The following is a 25,591-nucleotide window of genomic DNA, read 5'->3' as shown; positions in this document are numbered from 1 at the left end:
CGGGACGAGGCAGCCGTGAGCCCGCCGCCGCCTCCCCTCCCCTCACGGCCCCGCTCGGGGCCCCTCACTCCCCCCCCCCCCCCCGTTCTAGACGTTTCCTCGCCCCCCGCCCGCGCGCGGCCCCCCCCTCCCTCCTCTCTCGCCCGCCTCGCCCCGCCCCTCCCCACGCGGCCCCGCGCACGCGCGCTGCGACTCCGCCGCCGCCAGCCGGAGAGCGAGGACAGCGCCGCGAACCGCTCGGCGCATGCGCGCGGGGCCCGGCCGGGGGGGGCGGCCGTTCCTCCCCCCGCCCCTCCCGGTGCGCATGCGCGGGCCGGCGGCGCCGGGGTTCCTGGCGCGCGCCCCCTCCCCGCGGGCCGCGCAGGCGCAGAGCGGCAGCGGAGGGGGCGGGCGGGCGCGTTCCGTTGGCAGCGGCCGGCTCCTGTCAGCGGCGGGTGGCGGCGCCCGGTCCCCACGGCGAGCGGAGCCCCCGGCCCGGCCCGGCCCCAGCCCACCCGAGCGGACCCGACCCGAGCGCACCCGACCCGACCTGGCCTGACGCGCGGCCCCGGCCCCGGCCCCGTCCCACCGCCGCCGCCGCCGCCGCCCCCCCCCCCGCCCGCCGCTCCCCCCCCCCCCCCCCCCCCAACCCTTCAGGCCCGGCCCGGCCCCGCTGCCGCCGCCCCTCGCCCCGCCGGGCCGCGGAGCTGCGATGCCCTCGGACTTCATCTCTCTGCTCAGCGCCGACCTCGACCTCGAGTCCCCCAAGTCGCTGTACTCCAAGGGTGAGCGGGGCCCCGGGACCGGGCCGCGGGGCCGACCCCCCCCCCCCCCACCTCAATCCCCTCCCCTCACAATTTACCCCCCCCCCCCCCCCCCCCGGGCTCGGGCCGGGCTCCCCCGGGCGCATTCCAGGCCGTTTCCCGCAGGAATGTGTCCCGACGGGTTCCGGCGGCGGCGGGGGGCTCGCGGCTGCCGCCTCCCGACCGGGCCGCGGCCGGGAACGCGGATGCGGCCCCGTTCACCCCGGGAGGCCGCGGCCCGGCCCCCCCCCAGCCTCGGGGCTCGGCCTGGCGGGGCCCTGCGGGGTCCCCGGGGCTGGGGGGCAGCGCCCGGAGGGTGCAGGGCGGGGGGGGGGGGGGGGGGAGGGGGCCGTGGGTAACACCGGAGCAAAGATTAAAGTTTTTTTTTTTTATACATTTTTTTTTTTTTATGAAGCTGCTCGCAAGGCGCTTATTAACCGTGAGTCATGTGTCATTAGTGCCAAAGCTGAAAGAAAGAAAAGCGCGGCCACGAATGAAAGTGCAAGTCCGGAGCTCGCGGGCTGCCCGCGGCCAGCGCCTCGCTGCGGGGCCTGCAGCTGTCAGGGGGTGGGGGGGGTTCTGGGGGGTCACTGGGAGCCTGGGGCTGCCGGGGGCTGCGGCCTCCTGCTGTCTGATGTGCTCCGGTTGGCTTCGGTTCTGGTGAGGACAATGGAAGGGAGAAGCGTTTTGAGCCAGGGCGGATCTAGTAAAATAAACCAAAAATACAGCTGTTAAAAACCCATCAAATGGGTCTTCCAAATTCCCAATTCAATCAATAAAAAATGTAGGTTATTAAATAAGGAGGAAAGCGTCTGAAATAAAAGCCTTCCGTGTAAGGCACGGAACTTCTTCGAGGACTCACGCTTAATTGAGCAGAACTTGTGAGCTCACCGCTCCTACTGTGAATGCTCCAAAATCGTAATTTGTTTCTGGTTAACAGGATGGCTGAGTGGCTGGGTCAGGTAGGAAGAGCTGCTCGGAAGGGTTGATTAAGAGCACATTTTCCCTCTGGCAGCGCTGATGTGGGGTCAGAGCTAGCAGGGGTCTGCAGAAGGACGTCTCAGGCTTCGAGTGGCCGTAACGAGCCTCCTGGTGCGAGCGAGAGGGCGCGTGATAGGGGCGTGCAGCGCAGTGAGTGGCCATAAAGAGGCCGAGGCAAGGATTGCTCTTTATGTTTTGTCATAACAAGAGATCAAGGAGATGTTAATTGAAAAGCATTTTAATTTAAATTGAAATTTAGAATGAATGAATACGCTTTTACAGCAATAATTAATCTGTTCTCTTTGCTGCAAGGTATGTTTGTACGACTTCAGCGGGATTTAGGAAAAGGTATTAGCGGTTATCTGATTAATCAGAACACGCTCGGTTGCTTTTTTATTTAGTTTTATAGATAGAGACAGATAAACTTATCCTGTGGACTTACACTCTGGATAAACTTACCCCGTCAACTTATCCTTTGGATCAGAGCATAGGTGCACCTGATGAGATAAGGGAGAGGCCTGAACGCCGCGAGGGAGCCACAACTATGCATCCGTGATGAGGGCGTGCGAGGAGCTCCTCGGCAGTGCGCTCCCAGAGCTGCAGCTGAACTGGGGCCAGTAACTTCTCGGCTGGGCCCTAGCTGCGGGCCTGGCAGCGTGAGCGGGGTGACAGAGCGATGCTCTTGGCCCGGCAGGCTCAGGGCTGCTCGCTGGCATGGACGTGGGCCAAGCTGTGAGGTTGGGGTCTTCGTGGCAGCCCCGAGGCTTTCTGGTGTTTGTACTTGAGTTTCTTGGAGCTCAGGTAGAAGAACATCAGTGTGCGGGTTGAAATGTGCTTGTCTGCTCTTTAAGAAAAGAGAAAACCTGCAGTTAGATTTGAAGCTGCAGTGACTCGAGACGTGGCTCATGGTAGCGCAATTTTTGTGGTATCGTTTGGCCCGTTCCCTGGAGGGGCCGAGTTATGTCATCAGGGCACGCTGTCGCTACGCATTAATGTTTTTGCTTGTGTGGTCCTTTCAGATCAGATTTTTGTTTTCATCTTCCTGTCAAAATGTTCAGCAAAACTTCAGAAAACACATAGACTGAGGTGAAACGGCGATACAAAGCGAGCATCAGTAACTTAAAATTTGATCCGATTATTCATCTGATTTTTTTTTTCCTGTTATATTTACCTTGGGAAAGAGAATATTTTCCTCTGAGTATCCAAGTACTTTCTCTCCCGGTTTATGCTGTTGCGTAGTTCCGTGAGCCGTTCCAGCCAGCACGAATCCACGCTTGCCGAGCTCAAAACACTCTCGTCCCCTTTTCCCTCGCTGCTCTGCTCGTGCCAACGTTTCTGTAGCCATGCAGTGAGCTGGGCCGGGGAACCAATGCTATCAAAATTAACTCTGCTCTGCCCTTCTTCCTTCTCACCGTCCCCCGCCCCCAGAAAAGAAGGGGAAGAGAAGCTGTGCTTTGACCTAGATGAGTCTCCTGCCCGTGTTTGCTGTGGGCCCTCATGAATGACTTAGGCTGACTCAAGGACGGGACATGTGAGAACTGGCTGTGGGGAAGGGTGGGACCACTCCTCCAGCGGCCGTGCCAGCTTGTGTTGGCTGAAAATGATAGTGAAACAGCCCAAATTGCAGGCCTCTGCAACCTGACCGGTTATGGCTGTTAAAAATAAAATAAACGCGGAGTGTTGGTGCCCAGGCCTGCTGCCGGGGCTCATCCCCGCGCCATCTGAAGAACTGGCTTGTGCTGAGGACTAGAAATCCAGCTTCCTAAATACTGCTGGTATTTCTAAAATGTGAATGCTTGGTGGCTCTTGCAGAAGGATGGGAGCTGCTGGTGAGATGCCTGAGATGACCAGAAATCGCAGCCTTCCCATCTTTACGTAACGCGCTGTCCTTCTTGAAATAAAACAACCAAAATGTGCATACAAATTAGTAATGGAGTAGAAAAATCACTGGAGCGTAAAACCGAAAACCTTGAGGCCAGTTGTGCTGTGGTCGAGCATCACACGCAGCATTCAAGCCTAACAAAGTTAGCTATTCATGACGAACGGGCAGAGGGAAAAAATGTGATGAAAGCAGTTCATCCAGCGTCAGGTACTGAATGTGAGCCGATGAAATGTGCTGCTTTAACGCGCTCATTGTAAGCAACTAAAAAGTAACGTGTGTACTGAAAGGTGCGTTTTTTTTCACTGGAGCAAGTAAGATCAGAAGTTTTTAGCCCCCCTACTCCCCCCCTCTGTTTTTGCTTCACATATCTGAGCAACTGTGAAGCTGCGAGACTTTCTGGAACTGGAAGCAACACGAAAAATGTTCGCAGTGTCCTAAATAGCTCCCTTGCCCTGGAAACGTCACACAGGCACAACTCCGTTTCCTTCCCTGCTTCAGTGACTGTAGCCTACTTGTGCTCGCCGAGCCGCCGATGCAGGACACGTGCTGCTTGGCGATGTTTTTTCTACTAGAACCGAGAGGTAACTCCGGCAAGACAGTGAGTGAATTATCTCCAGGAGGTGGAACAGACGCTTTACACAAATCTTAAGGCTCTGCTTTTAGTTTTGAAGTTTAGAACTAATTCCAGCAGTTTGGTAATAGAAATAACACGTGGATTTTAGCTGCTTTTTGTACCTCCCAGAAGGTGCCAGGGCAGACAAACCGTGCCGAGTGGCGCCGATGGGGACGGCCTGCACGCGGCCGGGGTTGGGGCATAAGGCAGCTGGACGTGGATTCTGCCAGAGTTCCTGAAGCTCTGTCAGCCTTGCAGATCTCTGCTTCGCTTTTGAAGCTTTCTAGCTACTTGGCTTTAAAATCAGAGCTCTGGAGTGTGTTGCTGCAGGATGATCACGTCAGGATTTGGGGCAGGGGGAGGACGTGGAGTCCCCATCTCTCGTGCTGTAACTCGAAGAGTGTGGGGACGGTGCTGTGTGAGCAGCCCCATGCTGCTGCCTGTTCCCACCCATGGGCTGTTCTCCAAATTGTGCCAGCTCGATTGTTTTCTCGTGTCTGCGAGCTGAATGGGATTGGGAAACCAACCTAGAACGAGTGCGTTGTGCTTTTGATCGGGTTTTCTGACGTCGTTCTGCCCCCTGCTCTAATTTACTGTGCAGCTGCACAAGCGGCGGTGTCGAGACAAGACCGGGCATCTCGAGGGCTGGGATTAGCGGCCGGGGAAGTAGCAGATGAGGTGGAACTGCCAAACCGGCTCTGTGCAGGAGGGGATGCTCCTCGAGGTGTGCCTCCTGCTGCCCAAAGGCTGCCAGCCTAGGGGCCGTGTGGGGCTCTCTGCGGCACAGCGCCTCCCTCTGCCCCTGAGCTGCTCCTTGCGGTGGGTGCTGCTGGCTCTGGGGGTGTGCACAGTGCGTCGATGTGCCACCCTGCATCCCTTGTGCTTTGTTTCGCTCTGGAAAGTTCTGTCTGCGTTCTCCAGGCTTACTCCAACAGCTCTGGGCTGTTCAGTTCAGGACCTGAACTGAAATCCATCGAAGCTGCTCGTGAGGGGAAGCTATAGCTTGTTGCTCCTCAGCATAGTCAAGAATCTTTTATTTTGTCCTTTGTTTCCCAGATCGTAGGTTAAGACCATCCAATTTTTATAAGGCACCTGATCTTTCTTGGCTTATTTATAAGCTTTCAACAGAATATTTGATGACTCTTGGGGTCTGTTGATTAATAAAAACAATTACCAGACTTCATATAGTCATATGGAGTCTTGATCTGATTGATCACATTGATACACAGATTAGTTAGATTTAGGTGGAAATTACTTCGAATTGGAGAAAACGAGGGAAGAGAAATGATTTCTTTTGCAAAGAAGACAGCAGCCTGGCCTGGCTTTGCAGTTCAGATACGCCGGTAAGCCGTGCAGAAATTGATGAGTGGCCAAAGTGCAGGTGGAGTAAGGTATGTGCTCATCTCCGTGCGGTTATCACGTGTGTTATCTCCCCTGTGTTTATGTAAAGAGTAAACCGATGAGGTTGAAAATACTGAGCCCGGCTGGGGCTTTCCCATCACGAAGTGCAGCGATTGTCTCGGCACCAACTGCCATGAGCTCGGGTCGAGCTGAGCTGTGTTTAGCAGCGGGGTTGTGCTGGGCGCATAAATCCCGCACTGACTGCTCTTTGCAGAAGGCGCGGCGCTCTAGCAGCATTTGAAATGCAGGTGCCTCACGTCCCTTCTGCTACGGGGCTCGCTTGGGTGCTTCTTGGTGAGCTGGGTGCCGAGCATCGCGGCGAGGCTGGGAGGAGGAGAGGTTTCTCTGGTTACAGAAACGCGCTGAAGAATCGCTCTCCCAGCCCTGTCGATCTGTTGTCCCTGCAGCGGCTGGAAAGGCTTTACGGTTGTTTTGTAAACAGTTGGGAGGGATTTCCGATCATCTTACAGAGCTTGTAAAACAAATGCAAAATGCCGAAGTAACACAAAGTTCTGTTGTTAAAAGCAGATTTGAGTTGTGGTAAAGTTCAGGCTGTTTGGTGAGCAAACAAAGATGCTAACGCCCAGCAAGGGGAAGCCTACAGAGAAGAGGCTTAAAGACAGGAATGAAAAGTTTTTGTGCGGGGGAGCTTCACTCCGGTTCAGGCACACGGACACCTCCAGGCCAGCTGCTTCAGTCTCATGGTTTGCAGGCCTGACTTTGTACGGATTTGCTGAGCAGCAGAATCTGCAAGTTTTGATAGCAGCACTCCGGAGCGATGGGAAAAGAATAAGCCTGGGAGCAGTAACTGCTGGCTGTTTGTTCCCTTGCACGTGGGGGAACACCGTCTACTCGCACGGCTGTTAACTGATGGTGGCTGTGCAGGCTGCTTTGTAAAACAGGGCAGGGAGAGGCGAGTTGTGCGTGCCAACCCGTCCCATTGAGGTTCTGCTCCGCTCCCGTCCCCGTGCTGCTGGTGGCAGTGGCAGAGATTGTGCCGGGCAGCCCCTGCCTTCGTGTGTGCAGTTGTGTCGGGGTGCAGCAGCAGCATCAGGACCTCTCTGTGCCTGTTTCCAGCTAAAATTCGTCTCAGTTTAGTATTAGGAATGAGGTCTCCCATTTTTTTTAATTTTTAAGTAGTTTGGTATTTTTTAGGGGAAAAAAGTGTCTTGGTTTAGAACATGCATTCCAATTAATGTGACAAATAATTGCCCTGGTTTTGTCTTGTAAGTAAATGTTGCAGACCCCAGGAACTGGATTGAGGCTTATGGCAGCAGTGGGGGTACTGGTTGTGCAGGGGCAGGACAGGAGCCGTGTGTGTTGTGCTGCTGCCGAGGCTTGCTGGGGACTGCGGCCGCTGGGGTCTGAGCATCTCTGCGGGTGGAGACTCTGCCACCGCTCTGGGCAACCTGTGGCAGTGTCTGACCAGCCTCAGGGGTTAAAAATAACTCAATAGATCTGGTCTGTAAGTATATCTGAGTGAGCGTGGTCAGGGCCCTTCCTTTGCCCGTGCGCAGATTTCATCCGGGTATCAAACTTTTGTTTTTCTTCTAGGGCATCTGAGTTGCGGACAGAGCCACCTGCCGCTCCTTGAAACTTGAGCCCTGCCTGGAGTGGAATTGCTTTTTAATTGGGTGGGGAGATCTTTTTATTTATTTATTTATTGTTTTGTGGCCTGAAAGGATTCAGTTCAAGCTTCGGTACTTCAAGTTCTGTGCTCTCACTTAAGGAGGAAAAAAAAAAGTGCTTTTAGAGGTGTGGTAGCAGGGAAGGGATTAGGTTGTTCAGGGTAAAATGAAGAACTGCTCGTTGTGCAGGTATGCCAGCACATTAGTACAATAGCAAAAGAATTCATTTGGTAAGATTACCTCTCTGCCCCTCAGCCAGGGAATCTGTGGGGCTTTATTTTTACGGAATTAAGCTTTCAGGCATGGATGAAAGCACGTTGAAGTACTGGGAGTTTGAAGCAGACACTTAGTGTAGTGGGCTACTAATTACCTGTTGAAGAAGCTCTGAGAGCGAGGTTCCCCTCGTGGAATTTGAGGAGGGGAACGTTAACTGACGGGGGAGATGTGAGGTGTAACGCGGTGTGCTGTGCTTTCTGAGGGCTGTGGCAGCGTACTGTAAGCGTGCTGGGGCAGAGACATGAGGAGTCCCCAGCAGCTTTTGACAGGGATGCTATATCGGTCCGGATAGGATCATTATCAGCGTGCTAGCTGATTATCTCCATGACCTCTAACCCTCAGCGGGCTTACCCTCTGTTACGGTGCCTTGCCTTCAATCCACGTCAAGCCTGAGCGTCCCCAGTGCTGTGTGTACAGAACTGAAGGAGAATTGAGCGGAGCGGGTGGGAGAAGAGCCTGAAAGGCATGGACGGGACACCGCAGACAGACAGTGCCTATTTGTTATTTTTCATTGCTTCAGAGATAAAAGGCATCCAGTGCAATGACCCGGCAGCAGTTTAAAACAAGATAGGCCGATATTTTGGTACGCTGTTTGATTATAGAAACAGCTGATAAATGCTCTGGGTAGAAAAAGTATGAATGAGTCGGGAGCTGTTAGGTTTGTAGGGGATGCAGCCGCTCAGGGCAGCCCGTAAGCCATGGACTAGTCTGTAGCTGGTTGTTAGAACCTGGAAGCTATTCTGTTCTAAGCTTCCTGGTGGAAAAAAGAAAGCTTTCTTGTGAGCTTTACTTTGCAGCTTGCTGCTGTCAGAGAAGAGAGATGGCCTAATCAATACTCAGTTTGATTTGGTATCACCATCCTTGTGTTTTATGTGTCTTGGCAATTCCAGACCAGTTACTCCACTCATTCTTTCACTGCTGTTCTCCTTCTGATTCCATTGGGATTTTAGCTCTGCAGTACAGAAAATAACTTTTTATCCACGTTTTGCCATTAAATATTTGGCTTCGCTTCCTACTGGTCTCCTGAGAGTGATCTGCGAACATGTTTGAGAACTTGCTTAACGCTTTCCATACCTGATTTTACAAACAGCTGGCATCTGGGTTTCCGTGAGGAGCTCCTTCCAGGTGCTGTGTTGGTCACAAACACAGCCTGGGGGTTTGGCGTGCCTCTCGCCGCTGCCTCCCAGCCTGGTGCACATCAGCAGCGCTGCTCCTCAGATGGTGTGGGGCCAGGAGAAGGGAGCCCTGGGACCTCGTGCTCTGCAGGGTGTGCTTCGTACGAATCCTCTTCAACATGTGAGTCTGCTGCGGCATTCCAGCTCACTAGGAAGGATTTTGTGCCCAATCTTTTTTTTTTTTTTTTTTAATTTTTCCTGTTTTCCTGTTCCAGCCTGAGCACGTTCAGAGCAGCCCGCAGAGGCTGTCGGTGTGCTGAGCGGGTGGCCCAGAGGTGCCGTGTTTGAGGTGCCTTGGGCACCGAGGCAGCATCCAGGTGGCCTCCCTTTGCTTCAGCACTGGGGCAGTTTTACCCCCTCACACGGGATCTTGTAATAGAAGGGGAAGCTGCTGAGATACAGGAACCTCGCGTGTGGTTTGTGGGCTCCAGGTGGTTGGTGTGCTAGGGAGCATGTCGAGGCTCAGGAGCACAGTTCCTAACCCCGTGTTTATTATAAAATACTGAATCCGAGAGGTGGCTGCAATGCAGTGAAAGGCTGTCTGCTCCCCAGGGCAGGGGGCACGGCACCGAGCTGCTGGAGTTTGGGGCGTTTGGACACGGCTCTCAGACACGGGCTGGGATTTGGGTGCTCCTGAGGAGAGCCTGGAGTGGGGCTCGGTGATCCTGGTGGGTCCCCTCCAGCTCAGGGTATTCAATTCTGCTGCTCTGTGACTCTGGTTCAGGTGCCGCGTGGCACCTACAGGACTGGCATTGCTGGCGGGAGCACCTCCGTGTTTCCAGGGAATTTTGATTTTGAAATAATAGCAGCGTTTTAAAGTGGGTGATAGATAGATAGGGCTGATCTTTGTTCTTTGGATATCGTGTGGTGGTGGGTTTGAGCATTTGAAAATGTCAGGGTGGTGACAGAGTGTGAAGATGGGAGAAAACCAATTAGCCTTAAAATTCAGTTTAGTGTAGAATCCCAAATGAAGAAATGTCCTTGTTACAGCATTTCCTATAGTTGTTACATGGCAAAATGGAGTTGTTTGAGTTGCTAATTGAATTGTCACACCTGGCATGTTCGGAGCCTTTCCTAAGGGTAAGCGCAGCTCAGCTTCCAGTGTGCTGGAGGATCAAAGCATGGCAGCACTGGACTGCTTTCTTCTAACTCTTAAGGTATTGCCAACAGGTGGTTTTTTTTTCTTCCCATTCTGGGCTATGCGAGATGTGCACCTTTAAGCACTCCTCGTGTGTAACCGAGTCTTTCAGCCGTGGCTGAGAGGTTTAAGGGGTTTGTGGAGCGGTGCCCCGTGGTGTTCAAGGACTTGGGGTTCTGTCGTTCCTCGGTTCTCTGCCTTGTCCCTCGTGGTGCTTTATTGGGTTCTTGGAGTTCTTGGGGTTTGCTCTGGAATTTACAACTGCATGGGGCAGATGCTTCACTAAGTCATTACCGGGCCGTTTCTTGAAGGGACGCTCGGTAAATAAAGTCGTTCTCTCTCTGAGATTTGTAAAATTGGATGCAAACAAGACCCAGGATTTATGCTGTCTGTCTGCATTTATAAAGTCCTCTTTGAGCTGTGAATGGGGATGACTGAAACACAGCCAGGAAAGCTTTATTTGATATTTGGATGTATGCCATAAATAGAGTTCAGCTAACACATGCCTTTGTCAGTTGCTGAAATTCAACTTTAAAGGGATTAATTTCTCAACCCTACCCTGCTGTGCAGAATCGTGAATATTAACAGCTTTTCTGGAGGTTGGTGGCGATCTGCAGTAACCGGGTTGTGCTTGGTTATGGGTTGGTTGCAAGATTACCCTTCTCATAGCAGCATTTTGGTACGAATTCTTGCTTCTTTAAAAATTAAAAAAAAAAAAGGGAAGGAAAAACTTTTCAGATTTCATTTATTTATTTTTAAATACGAGAGGCAATGATCCTGCTGTTGTGATAAAAAGTTAATGACTTTGCTGGTTAATAATGTATTACTGATCATCGTTGTTTAAAATAGAAGTGTGCATCCCTCAGCAAGCTCTTCTCTCCTCGTTGCTAACACTCGTGGCGCGTTTCTGTGTCGGAGCAGCGATGCTTGCAGGCAGGATTTGGACTTTACAGCGTCTGGTGCTGCATCATCAGCACAGAGCCTCGGCTGCGACTTGGGAGTGGGGTTGCAGCAGCACAAACTTTGTAATCAAAGTTTTCTAGGGCAGGCAGAGTGATGGCATCTGCCTCTCCCTGCGTGCTCATGAATCATGTTGATTTAGGGTTCGCTTCTTTTGTCTGAAGCCAGAGGGGACTGGAAGGAAGATTTTATGTTTGGCTGTGTAAAACATCCTTGTATACACTGCAGTTTCTTTGAAAACCTGCCACTGTTGCTGTAGCAATCCAGTTCTGCCAGCGAGAGGAGCGCTGGCGGGCGGCCTGGCTGCTCTCCGCGGTGTGAGCGGGGGCCCGCGGCTCATCCCGGCTCATCCCGGCGCTGCGAGGTGTGATGGGGCTCGTGGGAGTGCCAGAGCAGGAGAGTTCGGCTTGTAGGGTGCTCCAAGGGGCGTGCATCAAGGCCAGTCGGTGGGATGTTAGGAGAAACAACAAAAAAAATAGGAACACACCAGTCCTTCGTGGTCACAGCCTGATCCTGCCCCTGTCCTGCCTTGGTGTGGCAGCGCCGTCCCCTCTCACCGCCCTCTGCAGACCCCCAGCGCCTCCATGGAGCTCTGGGGTGCTCCTGCCATCCAGCCATCATCCCGCACTGCTGTAGTGAACTTGCTCAGAGCTCCTCTCCTGGCACCCCTGGGAGGATCAGGGTGCCCATGGTGGGTGTCTGGAGGGAGCTGGGGGTGGGCAGAGAACGGGGCAATCGGATGCTCCTGTGGGTTCTTCCTGACAGCCCGCGCGCTGCCTTGGAAGTGCTCCCACACCCAGGCTTTGTGTACAGCGAGTCCGTGAGGGTCACAGGACGCCAACGTTTGGCAACAAAGCAAGGCTTTGCTTGTGCGCCGAGTGTTTCGGGCTGCTGGAACTCTCCCACCCCTCCGTCATTCTTTGAAACCCTTTTGTGAGCGGAGCTATTGTGGCGGAGCTGTTGGCATCCAGCGCGCTCAGCCACCACACCGTATTGTTGGGCCTGGGCTCTGCGCTGCTGGGTAGAGCCAAACTTCGTATTTAAAAATAAAAGAAAATGCATAGCATCCTCGGACAGAATCAGAGCCCTTGGTTTTTCAGGTGTAGCATAGATTTGGGGTTCAGTGCCTTTTCCAAAAGGATCCAGAAGCCCCTGACTTGCACGTGTAGCTGTACTAAATCACAGCAGCCTTCCGAGCGAGGAGTGCCAGGCCTGTGGCTTTAAAACTCACACTTTAACATGAACTGTTGGAGTTGCAGAATCTGTGTGCACGCATGGGTACTCTGAACCTGATTTTTTATGCTTACCTGGGGATGTGGTGGAACATGGGCACTGCTTTTTCTTCCTAGGGTCTCTTTCATTGGCAGAGTACATCTGCTCCGTTGGACTTTTCTCACAGCCTGCATAGCTGAAGCTATTGCAGGTTCACGTGCTTCTAATTGCTGTTTTTTTTTTATATAAATGTAGTTCTTATAAGTAGCTCTCTTTGCCTATTTGCTGTCTGATCAGCTTGGAGTACGTCCTGAGAAGGGGTTTCTGCTAGCACGCTGCCAGCCGATGAGGAGAGTGCACCAAGGTTTTGGCTAATCTCTGGTGTGACCGTCATGTGCTGCGGCAAGGAAATGGCCTGGGAAGAAGCAGCCAGGGCTGTGTGGGTATTAGAGCATGCTGAGGAGGCGAACAGCGCTAGGGATCAAGTGGGCGGCCGCTCGGTGCGGAGAGCTTATTAAAACACAGGGATTATCTTTGCTGTTGTTCAGGAGGCCAGAGGAGCGGGGAGAGATTTCCAGGATGTGCGCCTAAGGGCCAGGCACTGCCACGACCTGTGGAAAACGCCCCGGCTCCGCGCCCCCTGCAGCAGCTTCGTGAACCAGTCCCGGCACAGGGAGAGCTACCGGGGCACTAAGTTGTTGGAGATCTCAGTTCTGAGGCTGGACAGCTGAGATTCCTGCGTGGCTGCAGCTGGGAATCACCGGGGCCGCTCAGCGTGGGGAGCTGCAGGGAAGTCCTGCGAGCACCGCGAGCGAGGGAGCGCGGGCGCTGCGCCTTGGGTTTGCTGCCTTAGTGCTGAGCTGATGGTTTGCAGCTGCTTCCATTAGCTGTCCTGGGGAAACTCCTTCGCTTTCCTCTCCCCACCTCCCATCTAGTTGAAGTGCCAGCGTCTGTCTCCATTCCAGTGTGAAGCTGAGCAAGGAGCGACCCGGTCTCAGTGGTGTGCAGCTCCCCAGGTGCTGCAGGTCCAGCAGTGCATGGCACTGGGTGAGTGCTGCTGGCGGCCCTGCCTCGTGTCCAGGCTGCTGCTGCTGCTGTGCTGGTGCTGAGCATCTCTGCTACCATATTGCTTTAATTGGTTTTCATTAATATTTCGACTCTGAGTGCTTTGTGCAGTTCCAAGCAGCACGCTGGCAGAACCTTGTGCTCCCCAGGTGTCAGACTTTGCCGCGTGGGGTGCTGGCTCGGTATGTGGGGCTGTGCTGGTCGGTACAGCCACGTGAAATGCAGTTTTCTGACCTGGCAGCATAACTGGCAGGCACATCAAAGTTCCAGGCAGCTGATCGGAGAGATTACGCTGGCAGCATAATCGGATAAAGGGCAGTTGAAGAAACTTGACACTTAGAGGTCTTTTTTGTAAATCTGCCCTTCCCCGGGTGTCCTTGATTTCAGTACCGGGATTTGCGAGGCCTGGGCTCACCCAGCTCGTCCAGCGAGGCATTTGGAGGGATGGTGTGAGATTTGGAAGCTCCCTGCGAGGAGGGCGTGTGATAGCCGATGGCACGGATGCATGGCACAGAAACTGGTGAGGGTTTGTGGGGGGGGCTGAGCATGAGCCTCTTGGCTGCTGCCGAGCATTTGTTAGCTTTATTCTGCTTGTGTGTGGATCCTGTTTATACCTCATGATAACAATAACCCTGAAAAAGAGATTCCTTTTTTCCTATATGGAGAAAGAAAGTGTATTTATGGAGATTGTTGGGTGTAAATGGAGCTGCTGCTAGACTAGAACGGGATCTCAGCATCAACGGATATGTTCTTCAAGGGGATTCAAAAGAAGCAATGCATTACAAGGCACTTGTGCTGTCAGCTGCCTGAATCCTGACTCCTTTATTCACCGCAGTGGCTGCTGAGGACAGGAATTTTGTTTACATATTTTTCCTGCTAATTAGATAGAAATATGTAATGATGCTAATTTATTTTTTTTTCTTTCCTTCAAAAGCAATACTGGGTTTAGATAACAACAGCTTTTTCTTTTTGTGGATGTCTTCCATGTGAATAAATGCAAAGTTCTAGCAGAAGTAGTGTGTGTGTGTGTGTGTGTGTGTGTGTGTGTGTGTGTGTGTTCAAAACCAAACAGAAACCCAAACAGAAACCCCAAAGCGGTGATGGAGGTGAGCTGAGCAACGGGGAAGGGACTCAGCTATTTGGGAGCGACAGCAGGCACGGAGAGAAGCTGTATCCTCTGGGAAGAGTTGGTTTCCTTGCAGCAACTCTAATCTTTCTGGAATTTGTCAGTTTTTGCTTTAATGCTATTTATAGCGCAGCATATGTAAACATTGGCCTGTGTTTAGGTGAAAACACAAAGTTTCATTTGAAGTCTGATCAGTTCAGAGCAGGTTTGATGTGGCAAGCTTTCTTAAAGGCACCGGCACAACTCGGATCCCTGAGGAAGGTTTGGGAATGGCAGGTCCTATAGCCTGGGTCACTGGGGGTGTGTGTTAGCCCGTGCCCTCTGGAAGACAACCTGGGACGTTTTCCACGGGCTGGGCTTAGGGCGGCTGCTCGCTGGTGCTGGGTGCCATCCCCCAGTGCCTCAGGATGGGGCTGGCCGCGCGGTGCAGGCACAGCAGGGTTTGGCTTGTAATGGTCTGAGGGAAAGTCCTTCAGTTCTAATGCTTGCTCCTCCTGCCCTCCCTCTCCTTATCGTGTCGATAGGGTTATTCACAGAGATCGTGCTTGTGCTTGTGGTAGGTAAAATTACCGGTTCCCTGAGAAATGACACGCTTTGGGAGCTCTGGATCTGAGCATCCCTTTAAAGAGGCAGATTTGACCGAATCTTTGTCACTTTTGAGAAGTAAATATTTAAAACACACACACAAAAAACACAAAATCAAACCCTAAAGCTCAGTCCTACCTCATTACTTCATCGGCCTCCTGAATCAAGATGCTCGTCTTGAAGAAAACTTGTAATTCAGCAGGAAATAGACCAGCGCACACCTTGTGGTTTCCAAATGCCACGTTCTATTTGGAGGCATTTTTGACGCATTGACAGCAGTGCCAGTGGCCGAGCTTATAGGGGCCTTTCAGCATGGAAATAAGTAGACGTTGTCTCTGAAAGCTGCTGGGATTTTGTGGTTCACAAAGTATGCTGCCAGGCTGTGTCACTGATGCTTTTTGGACGGAAGCAGGTTGGTGTGAATGACACTTGCTGCTAAGTTTTACTGCCCAGCTGGGAAGCTGAGCGACAGTGACATTAAAAATCTGCCTTGAGCTTTCCATACCTGTCTCAGGCATGCAAATAATATTTATAAGGGATTTTCCTAGAGTTCCGTGGTGCAGAGCTGTGGATTCAGCTCGCATCTGTTCAGCTGGGTTGTTTGCATCCCCGCCTTGGGCGTTTAAAGCAGCCGTGCATCTTCCATGGGTCCCCTTGAAGAGGTGCGCTCAGAGCTGCGTGCCCGTGGCCGTAATTATCTCAGGTAACCTAACGATGTGCTGGGAGGTGTTCGTGCAGAGCCCTGCCCAGCCGGGTGACCTGCTGCCAGCCTGTGTGCCTGGGCTGCTGCACCGTGCGGCTCTGCGACCCGAGTCACAAATCCCCTCTCAGGGGTCAGAGAGCTGCCGTGAATGCCGGTTGGGGCCAGCAGGCTGCTTGCCTAGGGGTGCCTGTGGCGCTTTATCAAAAAGCTTAAGGCAAGAAAAATGGAAATAAGGGATCTTAGGTAAGGAGCTGATGCTTTCCTGGGAGGGCTTTGTAAATGTTCTGCAGGTGATGGTGCTAGGTGAGTCTCTGAAATGCAGTTGCACAGGTTGGGCTCTGGCAGCGGGTTTGTCTTTGGTTCTCACGTGGTTCTTGGTATATGCCGGCAGCTCTGTCATTCGAAATGAGTACAGCTTCTGTGGAAGGTCATGAATTATTTCTTTGTTTGAACAAATTGGTGTTTTTGTTTCACTCTTGAGAACGTGTATCTTCGTGTTTCCGTGGTTTGTCTTCTGAAATAACTTTATTCCATAACGTTAGGGTCTCTGAGTACCTGATGTAACTTTTTAGGAAGCTTCTGAGAACGTCACATCATAGGTCATATCTTTTTAGACAAAACCAGTATTTCTTCTTTCTTACAGAGCATGATTTTTTTCTTAATAAACCCTTTTCCTTTTTGTTTTCCATTTGTTCAACAGAATCTGTCTATGACCTTCTCCCAAAGGAGCTGCAGTTACCACCTTCCAGAGAAACATCTGTAGCATCCATGAGCCAAACAAGCGGTGGCGAGGCAGGTTCGCCTCCTCCAGCTGTAGTCGCTGCTGGTAAGCATTCTCATTTATTCAGCGCTTTGTTAAGGTTTGTAACGTTCTGGCCAACATGAACAGTGCTGGCAAAGTTTTGATTGTAAAAAGTTCATGGAGAAGTAGCCAAGTTCATTCTAGGAGAACTTAGGTAGTATAAATCAAGCTAAACTAGGTGATCTAAACTACCAGCTCTTCTAAATTACTGGTTACTGTATTTCAGGGAGGATGTATCTGTAAGAAACAAGTTATCTGTTTTGCTGTTCTTTATTACTCTCAGCACAGGCCTGTTAATTCCTAGAGTGCATTCTGGCTTCAGGGGTATACCTACCTGTTTGGAACTGAGTCAGAATGCTGACCGACTGTGTAACAATTCTAGCAAGCATCAAAAATGGGAGATTACGTTTTGGGCCGTGAAGGTTTTCGAGCTGTAGGGAGGAAGAGAGGTCATGCTTTCTTTTCAGAGGCCTGAGAAAGCTTAGTATTTAAACTCGATTCCAGCACAGCTCTACTGTAATGTATTACAAAATTTACATGTGCGTGAGAATGTAAAACATTAGTCAGGGTGGCACATTTGTAAGACTGAGAAATTGGTTATCTTTCTGAGAGCGTATAAAAATGAGACATGACCTTTTTGTCTTTGTTTTCTGCTCCAGCTTACTCCTAGTCATGTTCTAGACTTTAGTCTAAAGACTCTGTCATTGGTCTTCATTGAAAATAAAGTCTGGATTTAAGGGCAAAGCTCTCATTTGTGAGGTTAGTCTTAGTGCTGGTTTGCATCTGGAATTCTTGTCAGTAACCTCTATAGATTACTAAACATCTATGCGATGAGGAAAAAAGGAAAACTGATCGATGCATCTTTCTTCATTGGATGAGGGTTTTTGTTTTTTTTTTTTTGCATAATTGGATCCCCGTGTGTCTTACAAGGTCATGTTCCACTTCCTGATTTGGTCTTAAGTTGTTGCTTGATTAAAATGTATATATTTAAGGAGAGGATTCTAATAGCTGCATTGTTTCTTTTCCTCTGAGCTCATGTGCATTAAATATTTGTGTAAGAATGTTTCCCAGATTTGCATGGCACAGGAATCCCGGTCAGAACTAAAACGATATTATTAGACTTGTTGGAGAAACTTTACAGCACTGCTCACCATTCATGTTTTGCCAGACCTCTTCTGAGAGAACCTGTGGATTTAACTGTGTGCAGTGGAACTTCAGTTGCTACATTGGGGGAAAAATGATGTTTTTATGTTTTTATTAATAATGTTGAAAGGATTTGATACGTTTGTATCACTTATTCAAAAATATTTGGGGCGTGTATTTCTAAAATCAACATATTTAATGATTGGTTTTGTTCAAAGATACAGCAGTGACCAAATCCTGTAGAAACCTAGATCTTAAAAACAAAACAAACAAAAACAAAGAAACAAAAAAAACACAAACCCTGTTACACTCTAAATCCACAGATGGACGCAAACTGCTAATTAATTCTGTATCTAACAGAGGAAATTAAACACTCGAGATGAATGGAACTAAATGTCTGTTTCCTGCAGGTATTTAGTGTCTGCTAGCAGCCAGTCCGGTTCCTTCTAAAAAACTAAGAATGTGTTAGCTGTGTTTGGGCTAAGCTGCAGCAAGATTTTCTTTAATGAAAAAGTACAAAAAAATAGTGTAGAGATTTCTTTGCAAACACTGGAAGGGGGAGACACTCATTTTCAATCAAGAACACTTTTCAATGTCAGAGATGGTGGGTTCACAAAGACTTCAGGCTGGCAGTCCTGCCAGAGAAGAGGGCTTTGTCTGCGTGCTGCGCAGCGTGCTGGCCGAAGGACCTGCTCCAGGTGCAGGCTCCCTTGGCTCACAGCCAGTCTGCAGGAATGCTTCTGGTGCCCTGGGGCAGGGAGCGCTGCAGGGGGAGGAAGGAGCAGCGAGACGAGGTGGAGCCTCAGAGCTTCTCCCAGCGCCTGTCAGTTGGTGAGGGGTTCAGTTGTTTGCAGGGCTGGGGCTGTGGAGACCTTCCACGAGCATTGAGAGGAGACAGTTAAGGGTCTGGGTGCCACGAAAGCTCGGATCAGAAGTATTAGGTGTGCAAGAAATGACAGTTCTCCAAGTTGTTAAAAAAAAATGGTATGAAAACAGAGCAAAGCCTAGTTTGTTTTCATTGGTTATGTCACTTTCCACTACAGTGAGGGCAAGAACAATTGATTCTTGGTCTTTTATAAACATATAATTGTGATGACCAGGATAATTCCACAGCCAGTTGTGCTGTGTACACATGTAGGCAGAGATAAGCCCCGGCCCAAAGCAGCGTGGTTGCTGCTTGGAGAGGGAAGTGGCTGCCTGACTCCCCGTGGCTCTAGGCAGACTCTGCCAGGGAGTGATAGCAGATAGTTTTTGTGTAGTGTCTTAGTGGTTTGTTTCCCTCTCCTCCACCACACACTTGAAAGAAAATAGTGCATCTTAGAGAGGTGTTTACCTGGAAAGCAGGACTGCAGGCTGCGCTCCAAACCAAGCAAGAGGAAAATCAGCCCGTGTATATTTATATGTCTGCACGGGACAACATATATTTTAAATTTAATGTTAAAGTCTGAGATTAGACAATTCGTTTGTCTATTTCAAGTCCTTAATGTTTTCAGGTAGTTGACTCTGCACAGGTTGAGAGGGTGAAGAAGAAAAACGGCTTCGGTAAGCAATGCTCCTGTGGTGTACACCAGTTTGTTCTGAAATCTCCCCCTTGTTTAGTCTTTTATTTGTTGGTGGGTTTTGTCAGCTTTTACTTGCTCCAGAACCTCACTTTTGTTGGAAATGATAAGGAAATGCTAGTTCAGCCTCCGTAGCATTGTAGGTAATCTCACTTACTCTCACTTTTAAAGGAAGGGCTAATTTGAAATGCTGCTAGCACAGTGTATCTAGAAGTCAATAACACATATGCTTACTCTTCATAATGAGAGGATTACCTTAGAGGGAGTGATATCAAGTGATGAGGCACTTGCTTTTTTTTTTTTTTTTTTTTAACTACTCCTGTAAGAGTTAACGCAGTTTGTTCTCTGCTTCCCAGGACACAGAATAAGGTAGCGTCTGGCTGAAATTCAACATACTTGAGGCTTTTCTGTCAGGTGCTTTGCTGTGGGGCTTTGTTCCATAAAAATACAATCATGGTTGAGATATATATATTGCTGCAGTTAACTTCTTAGTTTTTTGGAGGACCAGGATGGGCTGTTTTTAAGCTATGATGGCCTTGCAGGGGCAGACTTCTAGTTCTTACATTTTGAAATGTCTTGCAATTTACAGAACATCTTTACAAGTATTAAAATGGAATGTTGCTGATTGGATTCATTAACTTGTTAATAAATGTGTATCTCATATTCATTAATCCAGACAAAGGGGCTATTACCCACCCTCTGAATAACAACCAGGCAAGTATAATTTAATAGAACTCTAGGATTTTGAGCTGTGATGTTCGCAACCTAGGCTGCTATCTCAAGCTTCAATTCCGTTATACTTCTGGAAAGTGGAGAGGAGGGAAAGGATTTGGTTTTACTCCTAGAAACTGTTCTCTCTGCTTGCTGTTTACATGACAAATGTCTTTGTTCAGGGGACAGGAAAAAGAGGACTTTGCCTGGTGCAGTTCCATGAACACATTAAATATGAATCATCTTACAGACTCCTGAACTACATGAAGGTGTCCTGTTGAGAAATACCATTGTAAGCTGTGGCTGGAGACTTCTTACATGAAATAAGCATGGCTGAGGCTTTAATAATGCCTTCTGCACAGTATTTTAAGCTCCAGTTGTAAGGAGGGATGCCTGATTCTTTTCAGTTGCTTGTAAAGGCTGAATGATTTTTTTCCCCACCCGTTGATCAGGGCACACTGAACAATTGCTTCAAATGCTTCAAATTCAAACTGCTAATTCAAGTCCTTCCTCAAAGGTGTCTTACTAGTTAGTAGGTCAGCACCTTGTTCTTGTCTCTTGGGGATGATTCCAAAGCATTTTCAGCCATGTACTTTAAAAAAAGTGTTGCATATTCATCTTTTATTTCCAGTGACAAGAATGCTCAAACCTTCAGAGCCTCAGTGAAGAAAACTGTCGCATCTTCTTATCATCTGCTCCTTCTTTCTGTAGCAGAGTTTTGGAATGAGCTGCTTCAGCTTGTTGACGATCTCTTATGCTGCTCCCCATTTACCAGAGGCAAATATATCCTTCCATATTTTTGTACTGCTCTTCAGGATATTATTTCCTGTGTCGTTTCCATTCTGACATTTTCCAGTTCTTATCTGAAATTGAATTCACAAAGAGTGGTGGCGGTGTAACAAAAGGGGAAAAGATTTTTTGCTGTTGAAATGAGTTTACTGAACACTTTTTGCATTCTTCACATTTAGATACAGTTAATCTGTTACGAACTGAATTTTTCTGTTTGTACATGTACAAATGTACCCTACATTTTTCTGTTTGTACCCTAGGAAAATACTAAATAATGAAATTTTACCTTTTTTTTTTTTTTCCCCAATTTTGTACCTTTTTTTTAAGTAAAGGGACAAACTGCTTGTCCCAAATGGAATTTGCTTTTTTGGTCAAAGATCTGTAGTTGAAATACTTGTTATGAGTGTTTCTGTTAATTTTAATTATGAAAATAAAGCTTTGCTTCTAGATCGCTACTGTAGCAAAATGGATCAAAAATATTTGGATTACCTGCAGGGTCGAGACCAAGTGCTAAGGATATGGCTCATTTTCCCCTGCGAAGATAAAGCTTTTTACATCATTTCCAAGCTAAATATTCTAATACAGCTTCAAAATGAAGATGTTTTGGTTTTGAACAGTTAGGCTTCTTAATTTTTATTTTTAATGAAAATATTTTCTTGGTTTGTCATCCTTCCTAGTGTCATTAGTCAGTTTTTCCTGTTGATACAGAAATAATTACCAGAAATTTCAAAGGGGGCTACGAGTGCCACTACGAATTCTGTTTTCCTGGGCTTATAATTACACGATGTAAACAAATGATCAGGAAAAGAAAGATTCCTCTTTGTAGTCGATCTCCAATGACTGTAAAAACTTCCATTTCTTTGTAGGCCGTTCCCTTCCCCTTCCCACCCCGTCCCGGCTGGAAGCGCCTTCCTGTCACCTCCTGGAGGACGTCTTCCAGGGCCGGCCGGCCGCCGCGCGCTTGTCTCGCTCGTGCCAAACGCTTCTTTCTTGGGGAATGAATCTGAGCCAGACCATAATGCTCTAATAGTGCACGTTCCTGCTGCCGTGTCCTGCTGCAGTGCCCCAGCCGCTCTGGTTGTCGGCACTGCTGCCTCCCAACCAGTTTGTTTTCAGCAGCCTGCGGGCCCCGAGGGGCTGCCACAGGGGCTGGGGGAGGCTCCTTCATCACCATGGGTGAGCATTCATCCCTGGGGAATGCTGAGGAAGGAGGTTTTTCTGATCGTTTCCGTTTTGTGGAAACCTTTTAGGTGTGCTCCCTGTAACTTCAGTTAAAGCCCTGCAGTCCTGCGGGGCTGTGTGCGCACTGAGCGCGTCTGCTGCTCTGCGTGGAGCACAGCCTGCTGCTAACTGCACGTGAGGACTGCATAGATGCATCCCAGATCTTCTTTTTTTCTAATTAAAGTTTGTTTTCAGTCTTCCTGAGTCTTACAGAGCCTGTAAGCCCCATTTTTCCAGAATACTGACTCAGACACAAGCTGTTCTATTGTTCTGAGAGATTTTGGATGGCAAATTCTTACACTGAGTGGCTCCTATTCTTACGCCAAAAAGGCTCGAGAAATGCTTGTGACAGGAGAATTTCTTGTTCCTTAATAAATAATGAAAAAAAAAAAAAAGTAAGAAAAAGGGCAAAAGGAGAACAACCTCAATGTGCTCCTGTTTGGGCACTTGCAGTACCGGCATCGAAAACTTCCTGAAGGCCAAGAGGAGTTCTTAAGTTGTTAGAAAAAAACAGCCATGGACCTAAAGAACAAGAGAGGCCATTTCCTAACGTGAAGCGTTCTTTGTTGGACCCATCAGTCGTGATATCATTGTACAGTCACTCTTTTAGGGCAGTGGGCTGTGGAGGGAGCTGAGGGACAGACAGGTGAGAGCTTGCAGAGAGCAGCTGAGGGGGCCTAGAGTTCTGCCTTGCCTGGCTCCGAGCTAAATGGGACTGCTGGGTCCGAGCTGCTCCCAGAGGTTCTGCTGAGATACCTGAACTTGGTGCTAATTTAACAATGGATGTCATTGGGAATAAAAACAGATTGATGTATTCACCCAAATTACAATGCACTGCTTGGTTCAGCATGTGAATGTAAGGGGAATTTACACTGTTGGGCTTAATGTAAATTAAATTAACCTACCTATCTTGAATCTGAGTGTTTTTTAATAACTGGTGAATTGGATTGCTTTATTATATTTGCTGGGATGCTAGTTTTTTTTCTCTATTAATACACTTAACTTGCATTCTAGCTTCGCCATTCAGAGACAGGCATCGTGTGGTGGGTTGTGTGACAGTGTCTGTCAATAGTGAAGACAAATAGTGCCAGAGACACTTAACCCATCCAATCTCACCCAGGGTATAGGTCGGTCTTGTTTTCAGACTTCTTCATAAGTCTCTTTTCTTTCTTTCTTTTTTCCTTTTTTTCCTTTTTTTTTTCCTTCTTTTTTTGTTTTGTTTCTAAATAGTGGATTGATACTGATTTGAAACTAAACTCTTTTTGGAAAGTTTTTGACTTTACATCAGTAATACAAGAAGAAGAAATGTAGAACCCCAAGTTTGGCATGTGAGGTGTTGAAAGCAGGTTTGCAGCCACTTTGTAAGTTCTGGTTTTTACCTGTAAAGCCTTTGGCAATGCAAGGGTTGATGCTGGAAATTTTGAACATAGGATCCTTTATCCTTCTGGTTTTGTTCTGAAATTTTTCTCCTGTATCCAGTGGTTCTGTGAATAAACAAATTAAGACAGAAAATTCTTATAAAAAGCACGACACGTTACATAAATTAACAAATTCAATAAAGAGGTATATTCCACATAGTAGGCTTATAAATGACTCAGACCACACCATGTGTGGTGAGGTTTTTGATGCTTAATTGTTCCCTGAAATACCGTAGTGGATCGCATAGGATGCAGGCTAGAAAAAGGCAAGTCCTTTAATGGCCCTTTGCTAGTCCTGGCTGTTTGTGCACAGGTGGCAGGAAGACTTGTAAAGCCCAAAATATCTCCAGTTTGTTTGCATTAATTTGCAATCTTGAGCTTTCCAGTCTGGGAAATGACTTGCTTTGCACTCTAGCTGCAATCAAAAACAGACGTCATGAGGACACTGCTTCTTTGGGAAGATTGGGTAATCCCTGTTGTATGGAAGGATCTCTTTGGAAAGACTGAGCAAGGATTTCAAGATTGGCTCCGCGTGAGTTTTAGCCAAAGACAAGACTCCCTCAATGCCAAGTAGTGTTTTTTTTCTCCGTTTCAGACGTTTTTTAAAAGGCTGAATGCCTTGTTTGACTTCACAAGATAATAGGATGTAGAAATATATGTCACTGCCTTAGCTGGCAATTCAGGAGGTAATAAATTTTCTTTATACAATAGCTTGTTATTGGAAAGAAAAAGAATGCGCTGATTTGCTGATGGGGATGCTCTGCTCTGTGTTCCCTTAGTCTCATGCTTAACTAGCCTGTGATTCTTGGCAGCATGCATTCGTGCCACATGCGTGTTGCATCCCTTCTGCCACTGCCTGCTTTTTGTTTTCAGAAAGAAACTTGAATTATTCAATCTCTTGGTTGTGAATATAATTTTGTTCACTGCCTCAAAACAAAGGAAATGTATGGGAGCAGAAGGCCCCTTTTTAGGCTTTCTGGGAAGTGAACGTACAAATGACTGGTATGGTGAACAACTGAAGCTTCTTTGCAACTTGGCCTTCCTAGGAGTAGTGTGGAGTCATGAGTTCTTTGTTTGCATGCTCAACTCCCACGCTGGCCAGTTAGTTTGTTAACTCTTGGTTATTTTGTCTTTCATTTACATATTGCAGAATTACTTATTAATGATGTGCAAATTATGATATCCAAAACAGAATGAGAAATTCCTTATATTGAGCTATTTGATATCATTCTACCTAGCTGAGATAAGAAAAACTTGTAAGACAAGCAACAAACTCTGAAACAGTTATTTCAGCTGTCTTACATGGCTTAGAGGTGGCAAGCAGTGGATTCGGGAGGTTTAGTTTCCACAGTGATCAAGGTTGATTTAACAGGGCAGCAGTTTTCTTTTTTCTCTCTCACTTTCTATTAAAGAATAAATAAAAATAAACAAACCTACAGCCTTGTGAGCTGGTGTGTATTTCATTTACAGTACCGGGCTGCGTCCTGGCCATAACCTGCACTTGGTGCACATTCAGTGCTGCTGCTCTGAAAGCGATTTTTATTTTGAAATTGTGTTAAAACATGATATCAATCTTAATTTTCAAATTGTGTGTGCTCATTCAAGCTGTGTTTGTCACTGCAAGCACTGTTAAACTGCAAGCGAAAGAGCCACCTGTCACAGTCCCTGAGGTGCCTCAAAGCGAAAGGCAGCGTGCGAGGTGTGCTCGCCTGCCCTGCAGCCAGGTGCAGCCAGCAGCCCCAGTGCCTGCGGGTTACATTTGGGTTATTTTCTGTGTGTTGGGGAAAAATTCCTTCCTCAAAAACAGGAAAAGCAAAACGCTTTCACCTTTTAAAGCAATGCCAGTCAAAGTGAACTACTGAAAACTAGAATAAACTTCTTTGGACTGTAGCACATTCAACCAAGAGATCTCCTTGGGGTGTCAGGTACGCATGTGTAGCCACAGGCTTTGAATAAACTGATAGAACAACATGGGAGCCGTGTAGAAGATGGATTTTTTTTTTTCAGTATAGTAACTTTTCTGAATTCTTACTTGGTTGATCCCATTTATTTATTTAGTAGCTCAAAGGAAAATGAGTCAGATACAGAACTGCAGACTCTGAAAAAACCCACAAATTTTATTACATTTTTTCAGTATTTGTGTGACTTAAACTATTCATAAAGCAATTATTAATTTGTCCCCCCGAGTATATTTTACATTTTGTATTTGGCTGTTCTGATACAGCCAGCTCCTTTCATTGCCTTTAATATTCGCCATACGTTCTCACACGTCGTTAGTTAGGAGGGAGAAGGCGCTGGCCTGCACATGCTTTAACACGTGCATGCTTGTGGATGGCAGTGACATTCATTTGAAAAGATGTATGGCTGAAGAGGGGGTTTCTTGCCATAATTGCCCAGCTTGATACTAATGTCTCCATAATT

At 48.3% G+C, this 25,591-nt stretch overlaps 1 protein-coding gene across 7 annotated transcripts in view; it reads left to right on the top strand.

The window, feature by feature from the left end:
- Positions 1-390: 390 nt before the first annotated feature.
- The window catches only part of NFAT5 (nuclear factor of activated T cells 5), a 56,915-nt gene continuing 31,714 nt past the window's right edge, over positions 391-25,591 (top strand). For 3 of the 7 annotated variants that reach the window (XM_084294920.1, XM_084294919.1, XM_084294925.1), the window contains exons 1-2: positions 391-764; positions 16,228-16,353. In XM_084294920.1, coding sequence (XP_084151046.1) covers positions 692-764; positions 16,228-16,353 — 199 coding nt within the window. In that variant the 5' untranslated portion in view covers positions 391-691. Of the gene's footprint in view, positions 765-13,075; positions 13,096-16,227; positions 16,354-23,765; positions 23,857-25,591 lie in introns of those variants that run through there. The other 4 variants (XM_084294921.1, XM_084294924.1, XM_084294922.1 and 1 more) reach the window with 4 other exon arrangements.

Source organism: Netta rufina (assembly GCF_964035555.1).
Source record: "Netta rufina genome assembly, chromosome: 13".
NCBI classification, from domain to species: domain Eukaryota; kingdom Metazoa; phylum Chordata; class Aves; order Anseriformes; family Anatidae; genus Netta; species Netta rufina.
Note: the sequence above shows the minus strand (reverse complement) of the source record. Positions and strands in the feature narration are given on the sequence as shown.